We start from the raw sequence: 26,883 nt of genomic DNA, 5'->3' as shown, positions 1-26,883 counted from the left end.
ATGAAATGATTCAGTGGAGTAGAAAGATTCCAGACTGGGGCAGTGAGGAGTAAGATGTGGTTGTCATCGCAAATATGCTCAGCATTGAGATTATTTGACTCTGTTATTCATATAATAATTCATTCATGGTTAAGTACCATAAGAATGGCCAGGTAAAGTTGCATGAGTACCTGGAAGGTATAAGTCATTCTAGCTAAAAGAATACATTGTTTCATGGAGAAGGTTGCCTCTGAATTAAGCATTGACAGAGAGGTAGCATTTGCAGAGTAGACACTCCAGTCAAGGCAGAATCATTCAGAAATTAAATGGGTAAACAAATAAAAATATAGTGCTTCCCCATCCAGTGGCTATTATTGCCTTTCAACAAACATTCCTTGAAGCTTACTAAGCGGCAAGCACTTTTTTTTTTAACCTTTATTTTTAGGTTCAAGGGTACATGTGCAGATTTATTACATAGATAAATTGCATGTCACAGGGATTTGGCATACAGATTATTTCATCACCCAGGTAATAAGCATAGTACTCAATAGGTAGTTTTTTGATCCTCTTCCTCCTCCCAGGATCCACCCTCAAGTAGGCCCAGGTATCTGTTGTTTTCTTCTTTGTGTTCTATATGTCCTCAATGTTTAGCTCCCACTTATAAGTGAGAACATGCATATTTGGTTTTCTGTTTCTGCAGCAGTTTGCTTAGCATAATGGCCTCCAGCTCCATCCATATTACTGCAAAGGATATGATCTCATTCCTTTTTATGACTGTGTAGTATTCCATTATGTATATGTACCACATTTTCTTTATCCAGTCTACTGTTGATGGGCATTTTGGTTGATTCCATGTCTTTGCTGTTGTGAATAGTGCTGCGATGAACATATGCTTGCATGTGTCTTTATGCTACTCCAGACATCAATTCCTACCTTCAAGAATTTACAGCCTAATAAGCAGTAAGATTTATGAGTCTGTATTTGAAAGGCCATTTCTGAATTAGAGATAAGTGTGGGAATTAGCAGTATATTTAAACTGACAGGAAATAGATTAAGATCACTCAGGGAAAAGATGAAGAGAGGAAAGAGAAACAGGCACAGAACGGAACCCTGAGGTTCTCCATATTTAGAAATAAGAGGAAGAAATTCTCAGCCAAGGATACTGAAAAAAACAGTTGGTATGGTAAGAGTAAAATGAAAAGAAAAATAATCTTGTTATTTTCTCCAATTTGGGAATATGGGCAGAGCTCAGGGGAAATGAAGCCTGTCAAGGTGTAGATCAGATGTAACTTTAAGCTTCCTCATTATCCAATAATTATCACAATAATTTAAAAATTATAAATAGCTTTCTCCAAGAAACCCTAAATGCTTTACATGTCCCTTCTAATGTTATCTCCCTAGAATTGTTATTAAATTATAAAATGATACATTATTGAAAGTTAAGCAAAAACACCATTATCATCTCTGCTGTATTCAGTTTTAGATTTCCTGTAGGGAAATACTCAGTTCTCCCTTTTCACTTTCAATGAGGTGGATCAAAGCCAAGCTACAATTCCAATCTTATTTATGAATATAAAATTAACTCAAAATATAGCTCATTTTCTCCAGTTCCATCCTATATAGGGTACTCTGTTTTGTTTTCCATTATTTTTTAAATGAATGCTATTCAATGAGCTGTTCAGGGCTAGCTTTTGATCATTTTTCATGTTAACTATTATGGAAAATTTAAAGTACAACTAAGGCTGAAGGTCAGTGCAAAGAAGAGAAAATATTTCTCAGATTTTCTGAGCCTTGTCAAGTCTCAGCTGTCATCTGGCTGGGTTTTGGAACTCATTTATCCATGCAGTAATATTAAAGCACATACTACATGTGAGGCCCTATACCTTCTAGCCTACGTTAAAGCTAGAAAGGTTTCAGCTCTGCCTTCATGGAAGTTACAATCTGTTAGAAAATGCACATGAGTAAGTGAAATTATCAATACAACACCACTAAATCTATCCAGAAGCAACTTATACCACAAAAGCAACTAACTACCTGGGGTACAATCTAGATGCAGAAAGAGAATTTGAATCTACTGCAGTAGATCAATGCAATACATGCACACACACATGCACACATACATACAACATACCCTGAGCCTACCTCCTTAGACATTATCTTATGTTGCAGACCAGAGCATTCCTTCTTGTCTGGATCACTGCTTTGTGTGGTAACAAGAAAAATGAATTCCTTCTCAAACGATCCATCTATAGAAATCCTCACATCACACTGCATTCATCTATTTTGCCTGAAAGACCAGCTCTGCTTGTCATTGCTAGTTGTTCATTCACAAAGCAATTAGTAATATGCTTACTATGTGCCTCTTATTGTGCTATATATTGATGATAAATAAAACATGGTCTCTACCTTCAAGCCAGCTAAATCAACATGTGATAATGACTATGGTACGTGAACTCACTTAGGGCCTATTGAAGTACCAGGAACAAATACATAAATTAGACTGGGGGATCTAAGAATTGGAGTAAGGTAGAATAGAACACACCGTAGTTAAGAACACAAGTGCTGGAGTCAGGTAGACCTGAGTTTGATTCTGAGACTTTCCCTTACTAGTCACATGGCTCCATCTTTTGTATGCTCAGTTTTCCCATCTGTAAAATATCAGTAAGAACTCATTTTATTGGGTTAAGCTAAATGAGATGATGTATGTAAAGCACAAGCACTGATACATAGTAGGTACTCAAGTAGATGCATATGCAGCAATAATCATACATATACTTTATGATTTATTCCTTATGTGATTAGAAGGAACAATTGGGAAGGTATCCAGTAGACTAAAGATATTATTAAGTAAAAAATAAAATGCATATATACCAAATGTGTCAATACCCAGCAGATGCCTATAGTCTTAGTTACTTCCTAGAAAAATTCCCCAAATTCCCAAAATTCAAGAAAGTAAATACAACAATTAGCAAGGGAAGAGAAATATCTGATCCAACAATGCCACACGATGTGGGTCAATTTCCTGGACATGCAGATGTACGCTGTTGACCTTAAACTTCTTTACTGGGTTCCAAATTTCAACCTCCCTGATCAGACCTCTGATCAGAAATGGGCAGAGAAGCCTCATGTCTTTTCCATTTGTCAAACAGTGAACCTCTAACTTCCATCTCAGACATCTTTATTGTAAGATGAATTCGCTTGTAAAATGTATCCCCACAGAGTCCTCCTGACAGCTCCAACCACTTCAATTGAAAGAGTACTTCCCTTTATACTGTAATTATCACAGCCAGAGATACTTGAAGCCATTTGCTGAATTCATAGGATGAAAATAAAAAAGAAAGAAATAACCATCATTGTTTGTATGTCTTCGTGTGTGTGTGGTAAGCCATAAATCTATGGAAAGCAATAGTTTTTCACCTTTCTCCTTAATTCAGCAACAAAGTTTTTGCAAATTCCTTCCTTCTCAAATCACACATTATCAAGGAAAGCTTTGAAAAAAAGGACTTTACATTTATTCCAATTGATGTCCTAAAACTGTTATTGCTTGTGCTTGTGCTTCAAATGAGTTGTCATATAATGCATTCAATAAGGACAATCATACATTCTAAAGCCAACAAAAGAAGTGCTCCAAAGACAATTTTGAAACTGTTTGAAGAAAGGTACTGAAAACTGGCCACTGTAGCAGCAACAATCAGAGATGGAGAGCCCGAGTTGAAACTAATGCCATGCTGCCCAGCAGGCCTAGGGGCACAAGCACATCACAATGGCTATGATCAACAACCAAAGAATGGACTCGTGTCAAAACTGCAATTTCTGCAGTGCAGTTTCTCAGGGGAATTTGATTCAAGATGTATGATGTTCTAATCCATGAATTCCAGAATCACAAACCATCTCCTTCTCCTTCAAAAGTTGTCCGTCCCTAGTTCTAAAAGGGAAAACACTTGCTACAGTGAAAATAGTCAAAAATTCTCTTTCCACTTTACAGAAGGTACTGTGAGATCAAAATAAAATGGGAATCGAAGTTGGATATGTAAGGTTGGTGTCTGCCAAATTCTAGGTGAACCTAGGTATGAGGAAGACTCCCTGCTACCCTCGAATATATCCTTTCTACCTTTCCAAAAAGCTTCTGTTCCCAGATGGCCACATTAAATTCCACTAACTAGAACAAAGCTTTCATTTTTGATGGTATGAATTCAGACTTTTACAAATTGAACCTATACTTGACCTCTTACAGTGATTTAAGTTTATACTCTGGTCTCTATAATCAATTATCACACTGTAGTTTGTGGGCAGTTTTTGATGTAGAGAAGGCATCTGGCTCATAGCATACAGAAAGGATGTCAATATTGTGGAAAAGGAGACTGGATATTCAAAACCCAAATATCGAATGGTTTTGCCGAGATATAACTGTGAGTGTGTCTTTTCATGGTTGGAATAGCCCATACTTGCATTTGCAACAAACAGGGTACACTCTTTGACTTCCATCAGGATCCTGGATCACAGTGCTTGGGTAGAGAGGTGAGAGGACATTACTGTTACCCCTAGGTCATTATTTTTAAAGAGATAATAGAACTGAGTTCCTTAGCTTATTTCAAATAAATGCAGCAGGTAGTACATATTGAGTACCTTATATAAGTGGACAATCTTACAAATGTTTTTCAGTTTTCTGATGAAAGCTTTGTAGTATTAACCCCAAAGGTACTGGGTCCCTTTAGAGTGTTATGATAATATTTATAGCATAATGTATTATATCTTTATAAAAATGTTATTAACTTAAAATGTCAGCTGATATTTAGGGAGGCTCCTTGCCTTCAGTCTCATATTAATCATTCTTTCTTTTTCTAAGTCCTTTATTCATTCCTCCAGCACACATTTATTAAATGCTAGGCATTAGAGTTAAAACTGACAACACAAAATCCCTGCTATCAAAAATCTTTTATGTTCCCTGAGAGGAAAAAAAACAGGAATAGAAAAGCATGTTCAAGCTTCTTGAGACTGGCAACAAAGTAAATGCTTCCAGCCTCCCAGGCTCTTTCCCCTTCAACATCACCCGGTGCCCATCTTGCAGCAGAGATGACCTCCAAGGTGGAGAAATGCAAAGTCACAGGTTCTTTCTTTCTTACTTCAAAGCCAAAAATATGTCCTGCAGACAAATTCCAATACTTCTTCACTACTTGTAGCTTTTTACTTGTGTGTATGTTTTGACACACCCCTGTAGCAGAGGTAGTAGTCAGGCAAAATTTGGGGGTGTGGTGGGGCTCAGTTAATTCACAAATGATTTGCAAAAGTTGGAAGGGGACAATATTGCAGATAATGTGCTCCATGGAAAAAGGCTGAATAAAGGTTTTTTTTTAACTAGAAAGAGAAAGATTATGTCATAAACATGTAGTTTAATTTTACTTAGTCTAATTTAGGTAAATGAAGTCTGCAATATAAAGAACTGCTATAGCTCATATAATTCTGTGAACAGACCTACATCATTAACCAAAGCTCAGAAAACCAGCTGACTAACAGCACAGTGGTTACACAGTGGTGGACACAGAGTCACTCACTCACTCATTTTTTAACTCTTTCATTCAACAAATGTTTATTGAATACCTGATAGATGGCAGGTACTCTAGCAGTCAAGCTAACAGTTATCAAACACTTTCTACATATTAGACACTGGACTAATCACTTTTAATTTAACATTCACAATAACCCTATGGGTAAACGAGATGCAAAAAATGAAGTGGACAGTACATGGTAAAGCTGACATTCCAACTCAGGTAGTTAGACTCCAGGGTAAAATGATGCGTGACAGCCCCAGCCTTCAAGGAGCTCGCAGTCTAGACAGGGGACCCAGAGCAAATAAACTATTCCTCGAAGGTGAATCATATTCTGGTGGAGGTGTACAACAAAGGTCCTGAGACCCCAGAAAAGAGATTGTTTATGGTCAAGCATCACTGGTTTACTAGCATTCTTTGTCACCATACTTCCTTAATTTTTTCCCTCTCTCCTCATTTTTACAAGAAAATCAAATTTAAAAATTGTTCCCTTCATAATTTTCTAACTAGTGGGATTTTTCCCCATCTTCCTTGATATTTCTGAAATAATTACATCTGGCTTAGAGCAACTTTTTTTTTTTGAGAACAGATTTTGTATAAAACATTGTTCAAATAAGTGAAAATTCAAATAAGTCATCAAGCAGGTTGATCTGCTTCAGGTGGGGACCAGGCTAACTACAACGCTGATTGTGCCTGTGTTGAATAGCAGCACAGTGGCACCAGATCTTTCTCTCTTTCAAGAGAAAATGACATCTTTTTTTTTTTCTTTCAATTTTTTACTAAAGGACACTAATACAGATATTTTGAATATACAGTGCAGGATAAACAAAACAATTCTCAGGATGAATTTCACTTATAGCTCCCAGGTTACAATTTCTGTTTGAAAAATAATAAAGTTATGTTTGTGCCTTTAAGGAGCTTACAATGTAGTGATAAGAAGATAGTAATAATAAGATATACAGAAAAAAATATATAATGTGAGAGAAAGATAGTAAATGCCAGAGAAATGGAATGTGGGATCATGGTTAGCAATTTCAGCTGAGATACAAGGGCAAGCAGAAGCAATATTTGTGTTGGCCTTGAAGGATGTGAGTGATTTTACAGGTGGTACAGAGAAGAAAGGGCATATAAAGCAGAGAACAAGATGAAAAAAAGCACAAGTGGAAAAAAATGCACGTTGCATGTGAGCAAAGAGGAAGGGGGCACTTAGGTTCTGTCATGGATTGCAAAGGGATAGAGCGAGAGATATGAATGGTGAATGGGAAGTGGGCCAGATTGTGTGGGACTGTGAAATTCATACTTTGTAATACTTTATTATGTAGGATGTAGTTCCATGAAACACCAATATAGTACATGTTAGATATCTTTTTTAAAAGTAAATCAATTAAAATAAAATTTGATAGTCCAAAAATTGGGAAAGGCTACATACCATATCAATCTCTGGATGATCCTCAAAGCTGACTCACAAAGTAGATCGTCTAAGAACTAACCCCTATTCAGTAATGAAGTTACTGTTTAGCTTTGTTAATCCAGCTTGTTATATTGCATAACTTTTGTCTTTTCTTAGAACATTTATTTTTATCCTAAGAACAGAAATTTCAGCTAACATCACTAAATGCAACAGGAGAGCCACTGAGACCTTCATGCAATGAAGTGATGGGATGCTGGTAGCTGTGGTACCTTAGACGTTTTTAGAGAATTGTGAACCAGAAAAGAAGGGGACGGACTAGGAACAGAAAATCAGCTGCAAGGCTATCACAATAGCCCATAGAAATAATAATGGCTTCCTATTACACAGCCCTGCCAATATGCTGGACATATTTGAGGTGCTGTTCATGTTGTATATGTTTTGTAATGAGAACCAAAATTGGGATAATAGCAGCAATCAATATCTAGTTGAAAGGCAAAGATGGACAAGCCAGCATCCACCATCCCCACTCTCAGCCTCCCAGATTCGTCTTTTTTTTTTCCTCTTCTCTGTTTTCTACTACCCGTGCTTTTCTTTTGTTGAGTCCCAGTATATATGCCCTACAACTCTAATTTAAAAGAAAACAAACTCGAAATTTGAATGCTGCCTCTAAATCACTTTTCAATTATTTGTGCTCTCTGCCCTTTTCAATTATACTGCAGTCCTCTCTGCCCTTTTCTAAAAAAAAATGTTATTAGCTAGAACTAACAGAAATTCAGCAGTTAGCTGTGTGAGGTATTTTTTTTTTTTTTTTTTTTTTTTTTTTTGGTGGGGGCGGGTAGTGCGCGCTGGGGGCTGTGGATTAGGATTTAGTGCCCAAATCCTACTTTCTCCTTTTCTTTTCCCGGGTTCTAAACATGTAAGGATCAATAGCCAAGAGGAAACAAATTTCAATTTTTGTTACCAACTGAGCTAATGCCTGATCTTTCCCACCACCCTCCCTTAAAAAGACTTCTCTGATATGACAGCTAGATCCCTAGTGTAGGCCAGAAGCCAAGAAACCTTTGGTTTCCCACAACCTGTGTCTAAATGTCTGCATCCTTGGAGCAGATTTCAAGCCTACTTACCCAGGTGTCCTTATGTATGAGGAGTGAATGGCAGATCTTCCTTCCCCACCTGTTGCAGTGGGGAGAGAGAGCCTGGAGCAGGGGCAGAGCCGCTGAGGCAAGACCCACTCGGTCTGTATAGCCTAGAGACTGAAAGTGCAAAGGAGTGCATGAAGATGACCAAGGCCAGTTCTGAGAAGTTAGTTCCTCTGTCAGTCAGCCAGTGAAGGTAGAACTCCTGCCTTATCTTTTAATAGCTATGATTCTGCCCATTAGGGAGGAAGGTTCAGTGAATGTTAGCCAGTCAGACCTGCTGCTTCTCTGAGGGGAAGGAAAATAAGATGGTGGGAAAAGAAGGAAGTTAGGAAGCAAAAGTTCCCTTTTCATGGGACTGAGGCTAAAACTTGATCTAAGAACAAAAGTATTCCTACTTCTTCAAAGTATATCATTTTAGGAAAGTAAGACAAAGCTCCTGTCCAAAATTCTTTCTGCACTGAGATATCAGATCCCATCATCAATAGTTTATTTGTGACGACATTTGATATTGTCCTTTGACTATGATATCTTTTAATATGACTGTTCCTGAGAGGGGTAACATATACAGTATGTAGTACGTGGATGAGAATTTGTTTTGCTTGGGGCTACAAGAGAGGAGTGGGTTTCAGGAACAAGAAGGTAGGCTGAGAAAAAAAGAAAGTGGAAGAGCCTTAAAGATAACTGTGTCTACTTCATAATTACACACCTAGTTGGATATGTGATTACCATAATTCTCACATGTACTACTAACTTTCTCCATCTATTTCAAGGATGACTGTGGGTGAAGTTTTGGATGTTAACAATGCCCCATCTCCTGGTTTTTCAGTAAAAATATATGAGAAATGTGGAAATTTATGCAACAAAGTTATACATATATGTGTGTGTGTGTGTGCACATATATATACAGATAGATAGATAGATAGATAGATAGATAGATAGATAGATAGATACACCCGTAAGGTATTATGTTAGGGTACTATAACCAAGTTAATTTCATCTATCTTATTAATTGAGCACAGTTGGAGGAATAGTGAGACTCAAATGATTTCTGGGGTTGATCAATTTCCAGGGAGATTTTCTAAAAAGGGACAAAATAACCAGTTTGTCATAACCTTAACAACATTATTTTCAGGTTAGTTCAAAATATAAATTATGGGGCAGAGGAGAAAATTTTTATTCTTTTCATTTTTTTGAATTTCATCCTCACCCTCCTCCCGCCCTCCACCTTCTAGTAGACCCTGGTGTCTCTTGTTCCCCTCTTTGTGTCCATGTGTACTCAATGTTTAGCTCCCGCTTATAAGTGAGAACACGTGGTGTTTGGTTTATTCTAAGTGAATTAACCCTTATGTTAAAAAGGAGAAAAAGAGGAGAACATTTTTTAAATCATAACTTTTTAAATTTTGTCACCTCAATTATTTCCAGGGGAATAGAAACCCTTTTCAGGAAGATGTAGCTTTGGAATTTCTTAACGATGTGTGGATATGCTTGAAGATTTGACAAGTTCACTTGAAATCTTGTGGTTCAATAACGCAGCTTTTCTGTGAAGACAGAAGACTAAGCTATGCTACAGTGGCTTAGGAAACACATGACAACTTAACAATAGACCAGCATGCTGGCAGGAGAAGTCATTTATTTTACCTTGTATTCTCTTTGCGTGATACTACACAGAAAGTCAAATGCATGTCCATGCATTCATAAAACAACAAAATAGAAATTAATTTGCCTTACCCATGGAAATTTCATGCTTAGCTGCTGTGCTTGTCTTTGGAAAGTTCATCCTTGAAGGCTGAATAAAATTTTCCTATTCTGCTTCTTTATATAAAGAAGTCTATGGTTTGCTTAAACATGGGAAAGCTCATTTTATTAAGTATCCTTGATACTGTGATTGCATTCTTCAGAATATTAACTCTGCTACCAATTTTCAAATACTTTTTAATAGTTTGCATGGTTGGCTTCTGAGAACATCTCTGAATGGGATTTTCCCAGCCATTTTCACACCTTCTGTCCATATCACATTTCACTCTTCTGCAGCACTTAGATCTTTAGCACAGCAGGTGGAAAAGTGATTTAAGGACAGAACAATGGGATGCTTATGCCTTTTTAAAAAAGTCGTGGATATGCATTTCTAGCCAACTTTGTTTGGGGAAAGCCTTTTTGCCCCTTTTTAAGACATTTTAAAATCTTTGCTCTACTATATGACAGTCACATTAAAAAGCAAGAACAGATTAAATTGGTCATCAGAATTCACAATTTCTTTTAACAAAATTGGAAAATTTTGGAGACTGTTGCAAAGTCACATAGTATTCTTGGGTGCTCAGGTTTGTGCTGGGGATATAAATTAAATGGGAGAAAATTTGCATACAGACCCCACTTAACTCTCACTAATAACAGACATTCTTGCTTGTGAGTTAGCTCTAGAAGACTATATATATATATCTTCTGCTCCTGCTGCAGACAAGAATTTGCTTCTTTCCTAAGAGGTGATTAAAGAGGAGATGTGCAGCTGGATGACTGGTTTCTTAAAAGGGGAGAAAAGACTGTGAAAATCTGTGTGTAATGGGCCTGTAGTGACTGTTGGGGTAAGGTGGGAGGAGTGAAACATAATTGAAACGGCTAATGAGCGGGGAAAGGAGAGTACTCCACATATTCAAGGAAGTGTATAAGCTGGAAATGACTATAGTGAGAAAACAAGACTAGGTAATAGTAACCTCAATATGGTGACACCATAAGGAATTTATCAGGCATAGATATTTTCCATTTTCATAAAGGGTTGAGCTTTTCAAAATATATCTAGAAATACAAATATTTATTACCCTAGACCAAGGTTTCTCAGCTTCAGCACTATTGACATTTTGGGCCAGATATGTATTTGTTCTGAGGGTGTGTCTTGCATATTATGGGATGTTCAGCAACATCCCTGGCGTCACCTGCTAGAGGCTGCAATTCCCCCACCCCCTTGGCTACATAATAATATATACAAGTGTTAAGGCCCTTAAGATTCACATTTAATTGGCCTGTATTATGACTCAGGCATTAGCATGATTTTTAAGTTCCTGAGATGATTCTAATGAGTCTAATTGTTTAGGAAACAATGTGTCCAGTGTTCCTTAATGAGAGTACAAAGTTGAATGAGAAATCATCCCTGTTCTGGAGAGGCTTAGGAATAGCAAAGAGATGGGCACACACTGAATATCTTTCCAACATATTATAGTCTGTTTCCTTAAGGTCAAACGCACAACACACTATGTCAGCACAAAGGGAGAGCTGATACCTTAAAGATACAATATTCTTCTGAAATGTTTTTCAGTACCTGAAATCCTCACATTTTAGAATTATATATTTATAATCTTGAAATAGGTAAAGATTTCTTAAACAGAATGCTAAAAGTTTTAGCCATAAAGTAAATAATTCATAAATTGGAAATTGGCATTAAAATTAAGAAATTGGGGGCATTAAAAATAAAGACTGTACTGGGCATTAAATTTTAGAATTTATGTTTATTGGACAAAACTAAGAAGCAGGTGAAAAGGTAAGCCACAGGGTAGATATTCACAACACATATATCTGAAAAGTACTCATATCTGGAAAATATAAAAAACTCATATAAATCCCCCCCTTTTTTTTTTTTTTTGAGACAGAGTTTTGCTCTTGTCCCCCAGGCTGGAGTGCAATGGCCCAATCTCGGCTCACTGCAACCTCTGCCTCCCGCATTCAAGCGATTCTCCTGCCCCAGCCTCCCCAGTAGCTGTTATTACAGGCGCCCACCACCATGCCCAGCTAATTTTAGTATTTTTAGTACAGACGAAGTTTCACTATGTCGGCCAGGATGGTCTTAAACTCCTGACCTCAGGTGATCCACCTCCCAAAGTGCTGGGATTACAGGCATGAGCCACCACGCCCACTGTCAAATTTTTAAAAGAGAGAAAAATCCACGCTGGGCGCGGTGGCTCACGCCTGTAACCCCAGCACTTTGGGAGGCCAAGGTGGGCGGATCACAAGGTCAGGAGATGGAGACCATCCTGGCTAACACGGTGAAACCCTGTCTCTACTAAAAATACAAAAAATTAGCTGGGCGTGGTGGTGGGCGCCTGTAGTCCCAGCTACTCGGGAGGCTGAGGCAGGAGAATGGCGTGAACCTGGGAGGCAGAGCTTGCAGTGAGCCGAGATCATGCCACTGCACTCCAGCCTGGGAGACTGAGCAAACCTCCGTATCAAAAAAAAAAAAAAAAAAAATCCAATACAAGTGGACTGGAAAAGGTACTTTATAAAAGAGTATTTATAGACATTTGATTGACTTATGAAAAGGTGCTCAATATTATTAGGCATTGGGGAATGCAAATTAACTACCAAAAAATTCACAATGAGATACCGGTACATTTTCACTCAAATATCTAAAATTAAATGACATCATTATTAAGCATATGAAGCAACTGAAACTCACATACAATTTTACTATTATATACAAATACATACACACTATATACACATATACACACTTTTGCACATATATAGGCATATTTCAGAAATATTTTACATTCAGTTCTAGGCCATTGCAATAAAGCAAAATTCACAATAAAGCAAGTTACATAAATTTTTTGGTTTCCAGTGCATATAAAAGTTATATTTACACTATACTGTAGTTTATTAAGTGTACAGTAGCATTATGTATTAAAAACAATGTATATACCTTAATTTAACAATACTTTATTGCTAAAAAATGCTAACAATCATCTCAGCCTTTAGCAAGCCATACTCTTTTTGTTGATTGACGGTCTTGCCTCAGTGTTGATGGCTGCTGACTGATTAGGGTGGTGGTTGCTGAAGACTGAGGTGACTGTGGCAGTTTCTGAAAATAAGAAAACAAGGAAGTTTGCCACAATAATTGCATCTTCCTTTCGCAAGATTTCTCTGTAGCGTGTGATGCTGTTTGACAGCATTTTACCCACAATAGAACTTTCAAAATTGGAGTCAGTTCTCTCAAATCCTGCCACTGCTTTATCAACTAAGTTTATGTAATATTCTAAATCCTCTCTTGTCATTTCAACAGTGTTCACGGCTTCTTCACCAGGTGTGGATTCTATCTCATGAAACCACTTTCTTTGCTCATCCATAAAAAGCAACCCCTCATCTGTTTTAGTTTGATCATTTAGTTTGCAGCAATTCAGCCACATCTTCAGGCTCCACTTCTAATTCTGGTTTTCTTGCTATTTCCACCTCATCTGCAGTGACTTCCTCCACTGAAGTCTTGAGCCCTTCAAAGTCTCATGAACCATCCTCTCCTAGCTTTTTCTCCTGTAATTCCGTCACCTTTCTCAGACTTCAAATAATTGAAGATAATTAGGACTTTGAGCTGGATTAGGCTTTGGTTTAAGGGAATCTTGTATCTGATTTGATCTTCTATCCAGACAAGTAAAACTTTCTCCATATCAGCAATAAGACTCTTTCACTTTCTTACCATTTGTGTGTTTGCTGGAGTTGCACTTTTAATTTCCTTCAAGAACTTTTCTTTTGCATTCACAACTTGCTTAACTGGTGCAAGAGGGCTAGTTTTGAGCCTATCTCAGCTTTCAACATGCCTTCCTAAGCTTAATCCTCTCTAGCTTTTGACTTTAAGCGATACTTTCTTTCACTTGAACACTTATAGACCATCATAAGGTCATTAACTGGCCTAATGTAAATATTGTTGTGTCTCAGGGACTAGGAGGCCTGAGGCAAGGGAGAGAGATAGGGGAATGGCCAGTCAGTGAAGCAATCAGAATCAGCAATCACAACATTTATTAAGATCACCATCTGACCTGGGTACAGTTTGCGGCACCTGAAAACATTTGTAATAATAGCATCAAAGATCACTGATCACAGATCACCATTACAGATATAATAATAATGAAAAAGTTGAAATATTGCAAGAGGAGTTGCCAGAAAGTGACACAGACACATGAAGTGAGCGCATGCTGTTGGAAAAATGGTACTGATAGACTTGTTCGATGCAGGGTTGCTACAAACTTCCAATTTGTAAAACAAAACAAAAAAGTAATATCTGTGAAGCACAATAAAGCAAAGTACAATAAAATGAGCTATGCTTATATATGTATATCCCAAAATTTATATACAAGAGTCTTCAAGGTAGCACGTAGAAAATGCTGTCAGTGCCTCACTTGTATCTTCTTACCACTCACTATTCTCAGACATGCCAATGCCTTCTCAATAGAAGTATCTGTGACTCTCTGCCAGAGAGCTTTGTCTGGTCAGACAGGCTCTACCTATAGAGAACATACCAAAAATGCCATGAAGTTACCACTCTACCATAAACCAATGACAAATTAGAGTTGTCCCATCCGAGCTGATGAGTCAGCTGGGGTTTTATGTCCCAATTTCCATTCCACTGTCTCCCACAAGGCCCCAGTGAGGCTGAGACCCACTTGCCCTCAGCAGTAACTTGGTCATTGACACATCCTGTATTGGATTCATTCCTGTTTGTCTTATTTCTCCATTGCCCTATAACCTCCCAAATCAACTACTTGAACTCAAATTTAGTCTTGGGGTTTGCTTCTAGGATAACCCAGCTAAAGATAGATCATTGTTTATATAAGCTAAAAATTGAAAGAAAATTTTTTTTTAAATGTCCACCAACAAAAGAATGGATAAATTGTGGCACATCATATGATAAAATACTATGCATCAATAAAAATAAACTAGAGCTCCTCATCACTACATGATGAATGAATTTCATAAAGGTTAATTTTGAGCAAAAGATGTTAGATACAAAATAATACATACTTACATTAATATAAAGTTCAATATCAGGCAAAATAGTCTGTGGTTGTTATGGGTTGAATTGTGTTCCCCAAAAACAGATATTTTGAAGTCATAACCCTAGTATCTCACAATATGACCTTATTTGGGAATAGTGCTTATACAGTAACCAAGTTAAAATAAGGTCATTAGGGTGGGCCCCAGTCCAATATGGCTGGTGCTCTTACAAAAAGGGAAAATATAAACACAGAGACACAAGGAGAATGCTTTGTGAATGTGGAAGATGAGAGTAATGCATTAACAAGCCAAGGGACACCGAAGATTGCTGGCATACCACCATGAGCTAAGAGAGAGGCATGGGAGAGATTCTCCCTCACAGCCCTCAGAAGAAACCAACCTTGCTGACACCTTGATTTCAGGCAGACCATGAGACAATAAATCTCTGTCATCTCAAGCCACTCAGTTTGTGGTACTTCGTTATGGCAGCCCTAACACGCTAATACAATGGTTGTAGAAAGTAAGATAGTGATTGCCTTTGGAGCTGAGGAAGGGTGGAATGATAGGGATGGAAACAAGGGAACTGGTAATGCTGTTTCTTAACAGTCACAATGTTACATATGTATGTTCACTTCATGATAACCCACTTTTTCAAAATGCTTTTTTTAGTATGCATTAAAATTCAATGAAAATTTTTAAAAATCTAAACACTTATTAGAGCAGATGAGAAAAAAGCAGTACACTGTGTAATGAAGAGGGCAAGAGTTGGGGAAAAGAAGGTAGGAAAAAAATGTGATAGTATCTCTAGTTCACATTAAAGAAAGTCCCTAAGCAAAGATTCAATGACCACTATGGACTTTCAGCTCCAATAAATCAGGTTAGCCCTGTCCCCTGAATTGCGGGTAGGAGGATTGGAATCTCCATAATTTCCACTCATTTCTATTTTCCCTATGCCCCTACCTCCCCATTCTTCATTCTTAGTCTGAGAGTAGATTGTTTCTGAGTTGCCTGGAGTCTTGACAATTTCAACAATAATATGCAGAATCTAGATAGGAAAACCAGTAAAATCTATAATGAAGACTAACCATGGTAACATTTCAAGGGAACTGAAGAGAGTCCTCTTCAAAAGTCATAGCACCGTAAAAAAAAAAAAAAAAAAAAAAAAAAAAAAAAAGCTATTTCAGTATCTTTTCTCAAACATTCACTTTCTCTGTGACATGTTAGGTATTTACTGAGTGTTTTCCACACGTAAGACTGAGCACCGAAGACATCTAAGTGGTGCTTTGTTCCAGCTGTTACACTCAGCTGATGACTGTGAGAAAGGCTTCAGTGATTTTGTTCCTAATCAGTAAGTAAACTAATTACTGACAGCCAGTGATTCATTCTTATTCTTTCCTATCTTCTTGCTGCATGAGGTTCGTAAAAGATTTTGTTTGCTCTAACCAAAGGATTTTGGTTTCTTTACCTCTTGACTTCTAACAGTCTTTCCAGGGAGATGACACTGTCTTTCACCTATATCTTAATTCTGATTCATCAGATTAGTTCACAGAAACGTTAATGAGGCCCTGGTTGTAAAATTGGAGCCATGTTCCTGCTTGTAGCCCTTTTTTTTTTTTTTTTTTTTTTTTTGAGTTGGAGTTTCACTCCTGTTGCCCAGGCTGGAGTGCAATGGCGCGATCTCAGCTCACTGCAACCCCTGCCTCCCGGGTTCAAGCGATTCTTCTGCCTCAGCCCCCCACGGCACGGAGCCGGGACTACAGGTGTGCCACCACACCCAGGTAATATTTTGTATTTTTAGTAGAGACAGGGGCTTCACCATTTTGTCCAGGCTGGTCTTGAACTCCTGACCTCAGGTGATCCGCCTGCCTCAGCCTCCCAAAGTGCTGGGATTACAGGAGTCAGCCACTGTGCCCGGCCACTGCTAGTAGCTTTTGCAATCTTTATCAGTGTTTATGAATGTGAACCCAAGCAGTGGAGGTAATATTCCCTTTACTGAAGGCCTAAGAGCCACACTATTCTCTTACCTTAATTGGACTTCTGTCTGAGAAGAAAAAAATAAAGAATGAATTTAATTTCTCCTGCCATTGACTTATGATATCTTTAAGGTATAGACTTGCTGCCTCTCTACCAAATGATTCCTAGGAGGACTGGTCACCTTGGTATTCAAGCCAAGTTCCCATTCGAAACAGGGGTCAGAACTAATTGGATAATGAGCTAACCCGAGAAACGATTCTCCTGACCCAAAGCCACATCCGACTCCTTCTGAAAGTGAAGACCTGATTTTGAAGCACCCGAGTGATGAGGAGCTTGAAATTAGAGTTTGGAGACGGTTGTAAGTCTTTTATAAAAAATTCTTCCATCTTCCTGGTTGTTCTTTTTTTTCCCCTTCTAGTTTGGGTTCTTTCATGCTATTGCAACACCAGTGAAAGGTGAAGTGATGTATTTTTCCATTTCTAATGATGCTTACTCTCATGGTGAGACTTAACTTGAAAAACAGCAAATTCCCTGGAGTTTCTTCACGCTAAAGAACTATACAACTGATTGCTGGAGAATCATGGTTTCAGTTCACAGGGTTCTATTTTCCTAGTGAGTCATTTGACTTAGAGGCAACTCTAAATGCACCAGGAAGGCAACAGGATCAATACACTAGGGCTTCAAGCTCTCTGCCACTTGAAGCCACTCCAGCAGCACCTGACAGCTTGCTTTTCTTACTTGCTTCCTCATTACCCAGGTCAATGTTGCCATTGCGTTCAAAATAACCATTCAAGAACAGGATTTTTTCTCACATGTGGAATATTTGACAGATGTGGTTCACCTTTTTCTTCTTGGTTCTTATTTTATTCTTTCTCATTCTAGTACAGACACAGCAACCTAAGAATCTTTATTACAAGCTAAGGAGCAGGGCATTTCTTCTCAAAATGGCTTTTTTTTGTTTAGAATTCGTAATGTATGCATTTGAAGTAATTTGTTTTATGTATTTGAAGGATTTAGAAACTAGACTGAATTTTGTTACATATTTTACACATTTAACAAAACAAATTTAGTAAAAGGTAAATGTATTAAAAAATAAAATTCCACCAAAAGTAGCGTTTGTTTATTCACCACCCACTTTTCAAGCAGTTGTTCCAATATTTGCAGCAGCATTATTTTTGTAATTTATTTACTTTAAAGCTACTCTGCCTGACCTTGCTTAATTATCTTTATACTATTTTAACTTTATAATTTCTTTTCTATCAAAATAATACATGTACATAGTTTTTCCATGAATATAAACACACTTATAAGAAATCAGAAAAGTTTCTTGCTTCATCCTTCCCCAAGCTAAGTCTACTCTTCACTGGTGTTCACTTTGCCTTTCAATAATGTTTACCCTCTGTTTTCTCTTTCTGGAACTCTTGTTGGTTACATGTTGAAATTCCACAGAGTAATTCTTTTCCTGTTGTATTTTCTACTTGCCATCACAGCATTTTGGTCAAACTTTGAGATTTTTCTCAAATTTATCTTTCAGTCTTTATGTTAATTCTATTTCTGCTATTTCCCTTCCAAAAGCTCATTCTTGTTCTCTGAATATTCATTTTAAGGATATCTTGTGCCTACCTCATGGATGCAATATCTTCACTTATCTCTCTTGAGCATATTAATGTTTTGAAGACTTTGACTTTCACATCCTGCATTGCTCTGCTTTCTCCATTTTTTTTTTTTATTTTCTGGTTGTTTTAGTCTCTTTCAATCAGTTTTATTGTTTGTTAAGTATACTAATTTTAAGAACTTTATATTCAAAAATTGCTATGAGAACAGTGAATTATTTAAAGATATAAAACATATTACTTTAGAAGTGCTTACCAGAAATTATCTAATAACATCAACTGAACATTGGTAGAGGTTGGGTGCATACTTGAGAATAATGAAATTAATAACACAGTAAGAACCTGAGAGTTCTTATTCTTACATCTGATATCAAATGAGTTAAAATATTCAATATTTTTCTTATTTGTAACATGAAAGGAGTTCCTAAAATTCTTAATGAACTTTCTCTAATCATAGAATAAACAAATTTAGTTTTATGTGACATAAGAATTCTGATATTGATTACTATACCTGAAAATATAGTAATAATGTTTCAACTCCTTTGTTCACTTGTCCTAACCAATACTAAAATTTAGTATAATACTGTGGTAGTTATAAAATGACCATACAACTGTGGAAAGAGACCAAGAGAAACAAGAAATGGTATAAAAATTTGGGTATCAGGGATTTAATATATGACAAGTATTATGAATCAGTGGAAAATTATTAACTTAGTACTTTATAATTTTCACTTATAAATTATTGTATGGTAATATACATTTAAAAAGGTGTACAATATTTTATTATTTAGTATTTAAATTGTTAGCCATTTGAGAAAAAAATGAATTGAAATCCTAACTCATACTTTAAAGTAAATTTGAAGTGCATTAAATTTTTGAATATAAAAAAGAAAGCCATAAAAGTAGTAGAAAAAAGTTTAGATAAATATCTTAATAATCTTGGAGTAGGAAAGGATTTTTTGGACTGATAAGTAAACTAGTAGTTATAAGAAAGAGATGGATAGAATCAGTTACCTAAGATTTTAGCAATCTGTTTGGGAAAAAGCACAAAGTTAGAAGAATCTTTCCAACATATATATACATATACGACAAGCAGTTAATATGTCCAGTTTATATACAACTCTTACTTTTTTTTTTTTTAATTTTGAGATGGGATCTCACTCTGTCACTCAGGTTGGAGTACAGTGACACAATCTTGGCTCACTGCAACCTCTGCCTCCCAGACTTAAGTGATCCTCCCACCTCAGCCTCCTGAGTAGCTGGGACCACAGGCATGTGCCACTACACCCTGCTAACTTTTTGTGTTTTTGGTAGAGATGAGGTTTCATCACATTGCCCAGGTTGGTCCTGAACTCCTGAGCTCAAGCGATCCACCTACCTCAGCCTCCCAAAATTCTGGGATAACAGATGTGAGCCATCACACCTGGCCTACATATTAATTTTTAAAAACATATAAACATCCCAAAAGAAAACAAGTGAAAAATGTGTGAACCAGAAATTCACAAAATAAATACATATAATTTAAAAAAATATTAAAATATAACCAGACCCTCTGAAAGTCAAAGAAATAAACACAGATTAAAATAAGATGTGTTTCCTGTCAGTTTGTCAATTATTAAAAAGATAAAAATACCCAAGGTTAGTAAGATTGTGGAGAATGGACATTCCCATACAATGTTCTTGGGAGTATTAGTTGGTAAAACAAAACCAAACAACAAACAAAAAACACCTTTCCTTGGCAAGCTGGTAATCTGTAGCTAAATTTTTAAAGAACCTATGCTTTGACCCGACAGTTTTTCTTCTATGAATTTGCTCTAAGTAAATAACTAGATAATGAGGTTTATAAAGGGAAAACCTTAGAAACAACATAAATGTTAAAACTATAAGAATATTTAAGTAGCTTGGTACTTAGGTACAAGATAATAGTATACAGCTATTGAAAATAAAGATAATTTATTAAAAGGTTAATCTTAAAAAAAAATTCTCAATATTTCACTAAGTAAAAATATACATTACAAAGCAATAGCTAAGTATAATCATGCCTACTAATGGAAGTGTGGGGAAAAGGATGGAGGAGCAGGGTCTGGATTGGGTCAGAAGTGAGGTTTGGATAAAGCAGTAGGTAGAATTGAATAACATCTCCCTCCTCCCATCTTCTCCCTCCCTGTCTCTCAGTAGGTCTCACTTTTATGAGCAGCTTTCCTTTTTCATGAAGTTCTTTTTATTACTTTTATTATCATTATCACTAACATATATCTTAAGTGCTTACTGTGTGCCAGGCATTGTGCCATGTTTTATGATTTATCTCATCAAATTGTCAAAAGAACTCTTATTCCCAATTTGCAAATTAGGAAACAGAGTCAGAAAGGTCCTTGCTGAAGGACGCACAATTATTAAAAGACAGAAACAAGAATCACACAAAGTCCATCTAACCCCAAAACTACACACTCAACTACTACATCACCCTGTCTTACAATGAACTTGAAACCAATTCACAACTGGAGTACAGACACAAACAGATATATGTGATGGGTTTGTGAAATGTGGTAGAAAGGAGGTGGAGGTTGGTAAAGTCAAATTGCAGGGTGAGATAACAAGAACACTACAAAGAAACAAATAACAATAAGTGAATAATAAATTGGGCATATAATATTTATAACAGAACTTGATTCTTGTATGAGGTTTTATTATAAACTACCCAACCCAGCCCTCTAGGGGCACCTATATCCTTTAGACAAGAGAGGGCTATTTTGTAAAATATAAAGTCCTCTTCTTACCAAGAGCCCAAGTAATTCATTGAAGGATTCTTTTACCCCATACAATAACTGGATCCAGTTTTTCCTAAACAGTGTTTCCTGGACAGTGTTTCCCTGTAAGCTAGAGCAGCCTGAGCCTCAGAGAAGGTGGAATGAAGCTCACGGGTGAGGCAACAAAGACAGCTAATACTCACAGGGTCAGACACTGCAGCGTCCTCTAAATTCCAATCTCTCTTTCCATAGTACGGAAGTAGCTGAGCACATTAGCTAAGCTACATTTTTACACCCTCTTTTAAGGTTGAGTGTGTCCCTGTGACTAATTTCTAATCAATGAAGTATGAATAGAAATATGTGCCATACCTTCTTTCTACTCTCTGCTTCTGCTGGGTGGATGCTGATGAAGAGGAGGGCCTAGGCAGGGGCACAGCTTCACTAAGCAGTGGCACAGCTTCAAGATGGAAGGAATCTGGGGTTTTGAATCACGATGTGAAAGACGGACACCCAGCAACCAAAATCTTAGACTGCTACATGAGGGAGAACTAAACAATTTGGGGTCTATTTACCAACAGAGGCAAGCCTACCATGAGTAATAGAGTTTCTCTATGTGTCACATAGGTATCAGCAACATTTGTCTTCTAATTCTAAGAAAAGAGTAAAGATCAGCAGTGAAATAGAAGCACACAGTAGTAGAACAGAGTACGTGGCATAGAAATGGGTGATCAGAGGGGTGGTTATGTTGGCAAGACAGACATGATGAGCCGCAGCTGGAAGAGAGGAAGCATGTATGCTCAGAGAGCTTCTGCTCTTAGGGACTTGCAGAATCCTGTAAGAAAGAGACAGGGTTGAGGGTGGCCCATTTGGCTGAGTGCTACTGACCCTGTTCACTTAGGAAATTTCAAAGTCTACTTACCTAGATTCTACATACAGCTAGGTTGTATGTATTTGTCTGAATATGAGCATGCTGTATATAGACACATGCATATATGTAGTCAGAATTAATGTCAATATTAAATTTAATATCCAAAATATTAAACTATTAGAGTTGAAGTATGATAGGTAGTTTAAATTTTTTTCTTTCTGAATCATCTGAACTATTGAAAAGACTCATATCATGCATCTGTAATGAAAAAAAGTTCTTCGTTTTGAAGGAGAAAAATTCTTTCTGTTTTATATTTTCATGAAAATATTTAAGATGGGAAACATTTTATTGGCTGTACATAAATAAACATGTAATAAGAATGAGACACAATGTTTTGTCCAATTCTTATCATGAAGTCTTTCAAGAAGGGAATACATGCCCACCATAAAACATATGACTACATGTTTGTAAATCCCCCCGTTACATAATAAGCATTGTATTGTATTCATGATTATCACTGGTACTTGGCACCCTTTGATACTCAGTAATGGTAAGTGAATGAATGTATGAATGCATGAGCACTTTAGTAGCTTTTGAAGTGTAACTTTCAATGGCTACTACTGTTATTCCAAATAACAGCCTTGGAATCACCATTTCCTGTTATTTCAGTGTATGGCATAAAGTAATTGACTAATCACACATAAGACACCTAAACAAGTGTTCTTTTTTTTTCTTTCACTTTACATATCACAGCTCCATTCAACCCAAATAAAGATGCAGATAGCATAGTCAAGTTTGACACTTTTGGAGATGGAATGGGGCGATACAACGTGTTCAATTTCCAAAATGTAGGTGGAAAGTATTCCTACTTGAAAGTTGGTCACTGGGCGGAAACCTTATCGCTAGATGTCGACTCTATCCACTGGTCCCGGAACTCAGTCCCCACTTCCCAGTGCAGCGACCCCTGTGCCCCCAATGAAATGAAGAATATGCAACCAGGGGATGTCTGCTGCTGGATTTGCATCCCCTGTGAACCCTACGAATACCTGGCTGATGAGTTTACCTGTATGGATTGTGGGCCTGGACAGTGGCCCACTGCAGACCTAACTGGATGCTATGACCTTCCTGAGGACTACATCAGGTGGGAAGACGCCTGGGCCATTGGCCCAGTCACCATTGCCTGTCTGGGTTTTATGTGTACATGCATGGTTGTAACTGTTTTTATCAAGCACAACAACACACCCTTGGTCAAAGCATCGGGCCGAGAACTCTGCTACATCTTATTGTTTGGGGTTGGCCTGTCATACTGCATGACATTCTTCTTCATTGCCAAGCCATCACCAGTCATCTGTGCATTGCGCCGACTCGGGCTGGGGAGTTCCTTCGCTATCTGTTACTCAGCCCTGCTGACCAAGACAAACTGCATTGCCCGCATCTTCGATGGGGTCAAGAATGGCGCTCAGAGGCCAAAATTCATCAGCCCCAGTTCGCAGGTTTTCATCTGCCTGGGTCTGATCCTGGTGCAAATAGTGATGGTGTCTGTGTGGCTCATCCTGGAGGCCCCAGGCACCAGGAGGTATACCCTTGCAGAGAAGCGGGAAACAGTCATCCTAAAATGCAATGTCAAAGATTCCAGCATGTTGATCTCTCTTACCTACGATGTGATCCTGGTGATCTTATGCACTGTGTACGCCTTCAAAACGCGGAAGTGCCCAGAAAATTTCAACGAAGCTAAGTTCATAGGTTTTACCATGTACACCACGTGCATCATCTGGTTGGCCTTCCTCCCTATATTTTATGTGACATCAAGTGACTACAGAGTAAGTCTTTGATTGTTTCTTATTTTTCTTATTCTTTCTCCTGCCAGTGTTTCTTGTGTAGTATTTAAAATAGACTCCTTTTATTTCATCTCAACGAGTTGGGTAATTTCAAATGCCATGATGAGCCTGTATATTAAAATTAATTATGTATGTAGACAGCATTTAATTAGTACTTACCACATGCAGAGCACTGTGCTAGGCACAGAGGGGAACAGAAATATAAATTATATGGTCATTTACCCAATTTATAATCTAGTGGGAGATAAAATGTAATACACGTACACGTAATGTTAAACTTAAAAAGTGATTGACAATAGAATAAGACTTAAACTAAGAATCTAATTGTGAATCTATTTGAGAACACTTTAAATTAGATATAGGAGGACTTGGCTACCATGGATCAATCTGTAAATTAAAATACACTTGCAATATTAAGCCAGGATAAGTTTAAAGATAGAAACTTTCACTCGTGCTTCATTACTTCTCTAAAACAGATTAAAATACAATGTTAATTTGCTATGTCTTTTCTATAGCTTTAGCTATATATACTTTAACTAGTTAAAAATTTTACTGTACATATCCAGGTAACCTAATTAACAGATAATAGAGTATTAGTAATATACAGTTCAAATTTCTGGGCTCCCTTATAATTACCATCTCTTTTGAAAGAAACTTCATCATTCCATTATAATATTCCAAACTGTTAAAATGCTACACAAAATGTAGCATTTTATAATTCTGATTTCAGTATCTTACAATGAGTGAGTATAAGAATGTTTCTCTCTTCAGGTATTTGTTTTTTATTCTCTATGTTTCTTAAATTGTCAGAGATTAAAGTTTTCCAGAAGCATGATCGTTTACTTGCTGCACCATGATTTCACAAAATGAAGTGCCTCTATAGGTTGTAAAAATCCTCAAATCTGCTGATTACCAGCAATTCCTACATTGCCAAAATCTAGAAAATTGCAGCCCAAAAAGAAGACAGAGTAGATACAAAATTTCAGTTAGATAGGAAGAATAATTCGAGAGGTCTGTGGCATAACGTGGTGACTACATTGTATTCTTGAAAATCACTGAGGGTCAATTTTTAAGAGCTCTTAGCATAAAAAATGGTAAGTATGAGAAGTAATGCATATGTTAATTAGCTCTATTTACCCATTCCACAATGTATACATATTTTAAAACATCATGTTGTACATAAATGTATACAATTGTTCTTTGCCAATTAAAACAGATAAATAGTTTAAAAAAAAAGGCAAATCTGTTTAAAGCTTGGAATCAAGATGTTGGCAAAGTATATTGTATCTAGTCGCTGTAAATTATTCACAACTATGTAACTGAAACCTATGGGCTACATTAACAAATGAACAATAAAGATGAAGAAGGTAAGTTCAATGTTGTGGGGCAAGACTACCTATAGAAATTTTGGAAAATTTTAAAAAGAGGAAACATCAGAGCTGTATTGGCAAAGTCAAAGAGTGGAGTATATGAACTACAGGGGAGCTGGAGTGTTAGAATTTGAGGATTAACATGGAGAACTATAGTTAATGTATTGTAATGCCCCATCTCTGTCTTTTGTCTTTATATATACATCTAGTCCCATAGATCTGCAGGATTTTTTTTTTAAGTTTTTAGGAAGCCACTCTTAGCAGACATGATTTGGAGTACTGGAACTGCAAAATAGTTATAATACTAATTATTTTGTCCTGGACATATGATTTGAAACTCTTCATTCTCGAAAGAGCTGGTTAAAAAAATGACAGAGCAGAAAATACTACTGAGAATAAACATAAATAACATTATAAAAATTTAATTTTATTGAGTGAATTAGCATTTACTTCTAAGACACACAAAAAATGACTTCCTTCTTTACATGATAGCAATAGAGTAGAACAACTGACTGAATGGAATTAGCTGAAGACACCAGAGCTTTCACCACACAGGAGAAGTCATAAGACAAATGAAATGGGACAGAGGTTGTGGAATAGAGTTTTTTAAGGTCCGTGATAATTAAGGTATCCAGTGATGCTAAGATCATTTAAAGCCTCACAAATAATGCCAATCCTAAGTTTACAAAAGAAATGAGAAAGGTAGACTGAAGCCTCCAATGTAGTGGTTTTCAAATTTGGCTGCATATTGAATCAACTGGGTAGCATTTAAAAAATATTGATACCTGGGACACAGCCTCAGAGATTGGGATTTAATTGGCCTGGCCTGTGGCTTGGGCATCAGGATTTTTCAAAGCTTCACAGGTAACTCTGATTTGCAGCCAGGATTGAAAACCTCAGCTCTAATGAATCACATGCTCTTCTTGTCCCACCAATATGTCTAGTTTTGCGTGTACTGTTTTGAAATACTTGTCAAAGTTCGAAACTTGAGAAACTTTACATAAATATCCAGATTCTTGGTTTTTCTTAACAAAGTAAAAACGTGAGCCCAAATTCCTACACTCAACAATTAGCTGGACCTGAGTAGTGCTCACCCCTGAAGACGGACCACTCTTATTCCTGTTGCCCCTATCTCCCACTGATCTCTGAATTCTCACACCTGGTCCCTTTCGCTTATGAACTTTCATAGACCCTGTAAGCATTTGAACTTGGGACCCTTGCTCTAGAAATTCCAGAACAAGACTGAGATTTAAAATTTCCCAGAGGAAAATCATGTGGTTCAGACAGAATTAGCAGCAATAATTTAAGAGCAGCTGAAAAAATTTTGAGCATCAAACAGTCAACAAGGTTTATATCTCAGTACTTTGCCACCCATTGTGAGTTATAAATAAACATAAGGCACGATTTCAGTCTTCACAAAGTTTATATCTCAGCTAGAAGAAAGATATTAAACAAGAAAGAATTCAAGAATTATAAACACAGAAGAATAGTTTATAATTAAATTGATGATATAAATTCTAAATACCTGTGGGCTCCGTAGGAGTTATATGGGTAAGATCATGATCTTTCCAGGATTACTTCTTGAAGACGGGATTTTTACCCCATAACCTTGGCGGGCAAATGCAACTAAGGTATTTAGAGAATATAG

At 37.0% G+C, this 26,883-nt stretch overlaps 1 protein-coding gene across 2 annotated transcripts in view; it reads left to right on the top strand.

The window, feature by feature from the left end:
• Window positions 1-26,883, top strand: part of GRM3 (glutamate metabotropic receptor 3) — a 228,596-nt gene that overhangs the window by 177,806 nt on the left and 23,907 nt on the right. For both annotated transcript variants that reach the window (XM_054558904.1, NM_001132231.1), the window contains 1 exon segment: window positions 22,781-23,847. In XM_054558904.1, the coding sequence (XP_054414879.1) occupies window positions 22,781-23,847 (1,067 nt within the window).

Source organism: Pongo abelii, chromosome 6, assembly GCF_028885655.2.
Source record: "Pongo abelii isolate AG06213 chromosome 6, NHGRI_mPonAbe1-v2.0_pri, whole genome shotgun sequence".
NCBI lineage: Eukaryota > Metazoa > Chordata > Mammalia > Primates > Hominidae > Pongo > Pongo abelii.
The sequence above is the reverse complement of the archived record's forward strand: the minus strand, read 5'-3'. Positions and strand labels throughout refer to the sequence as shown.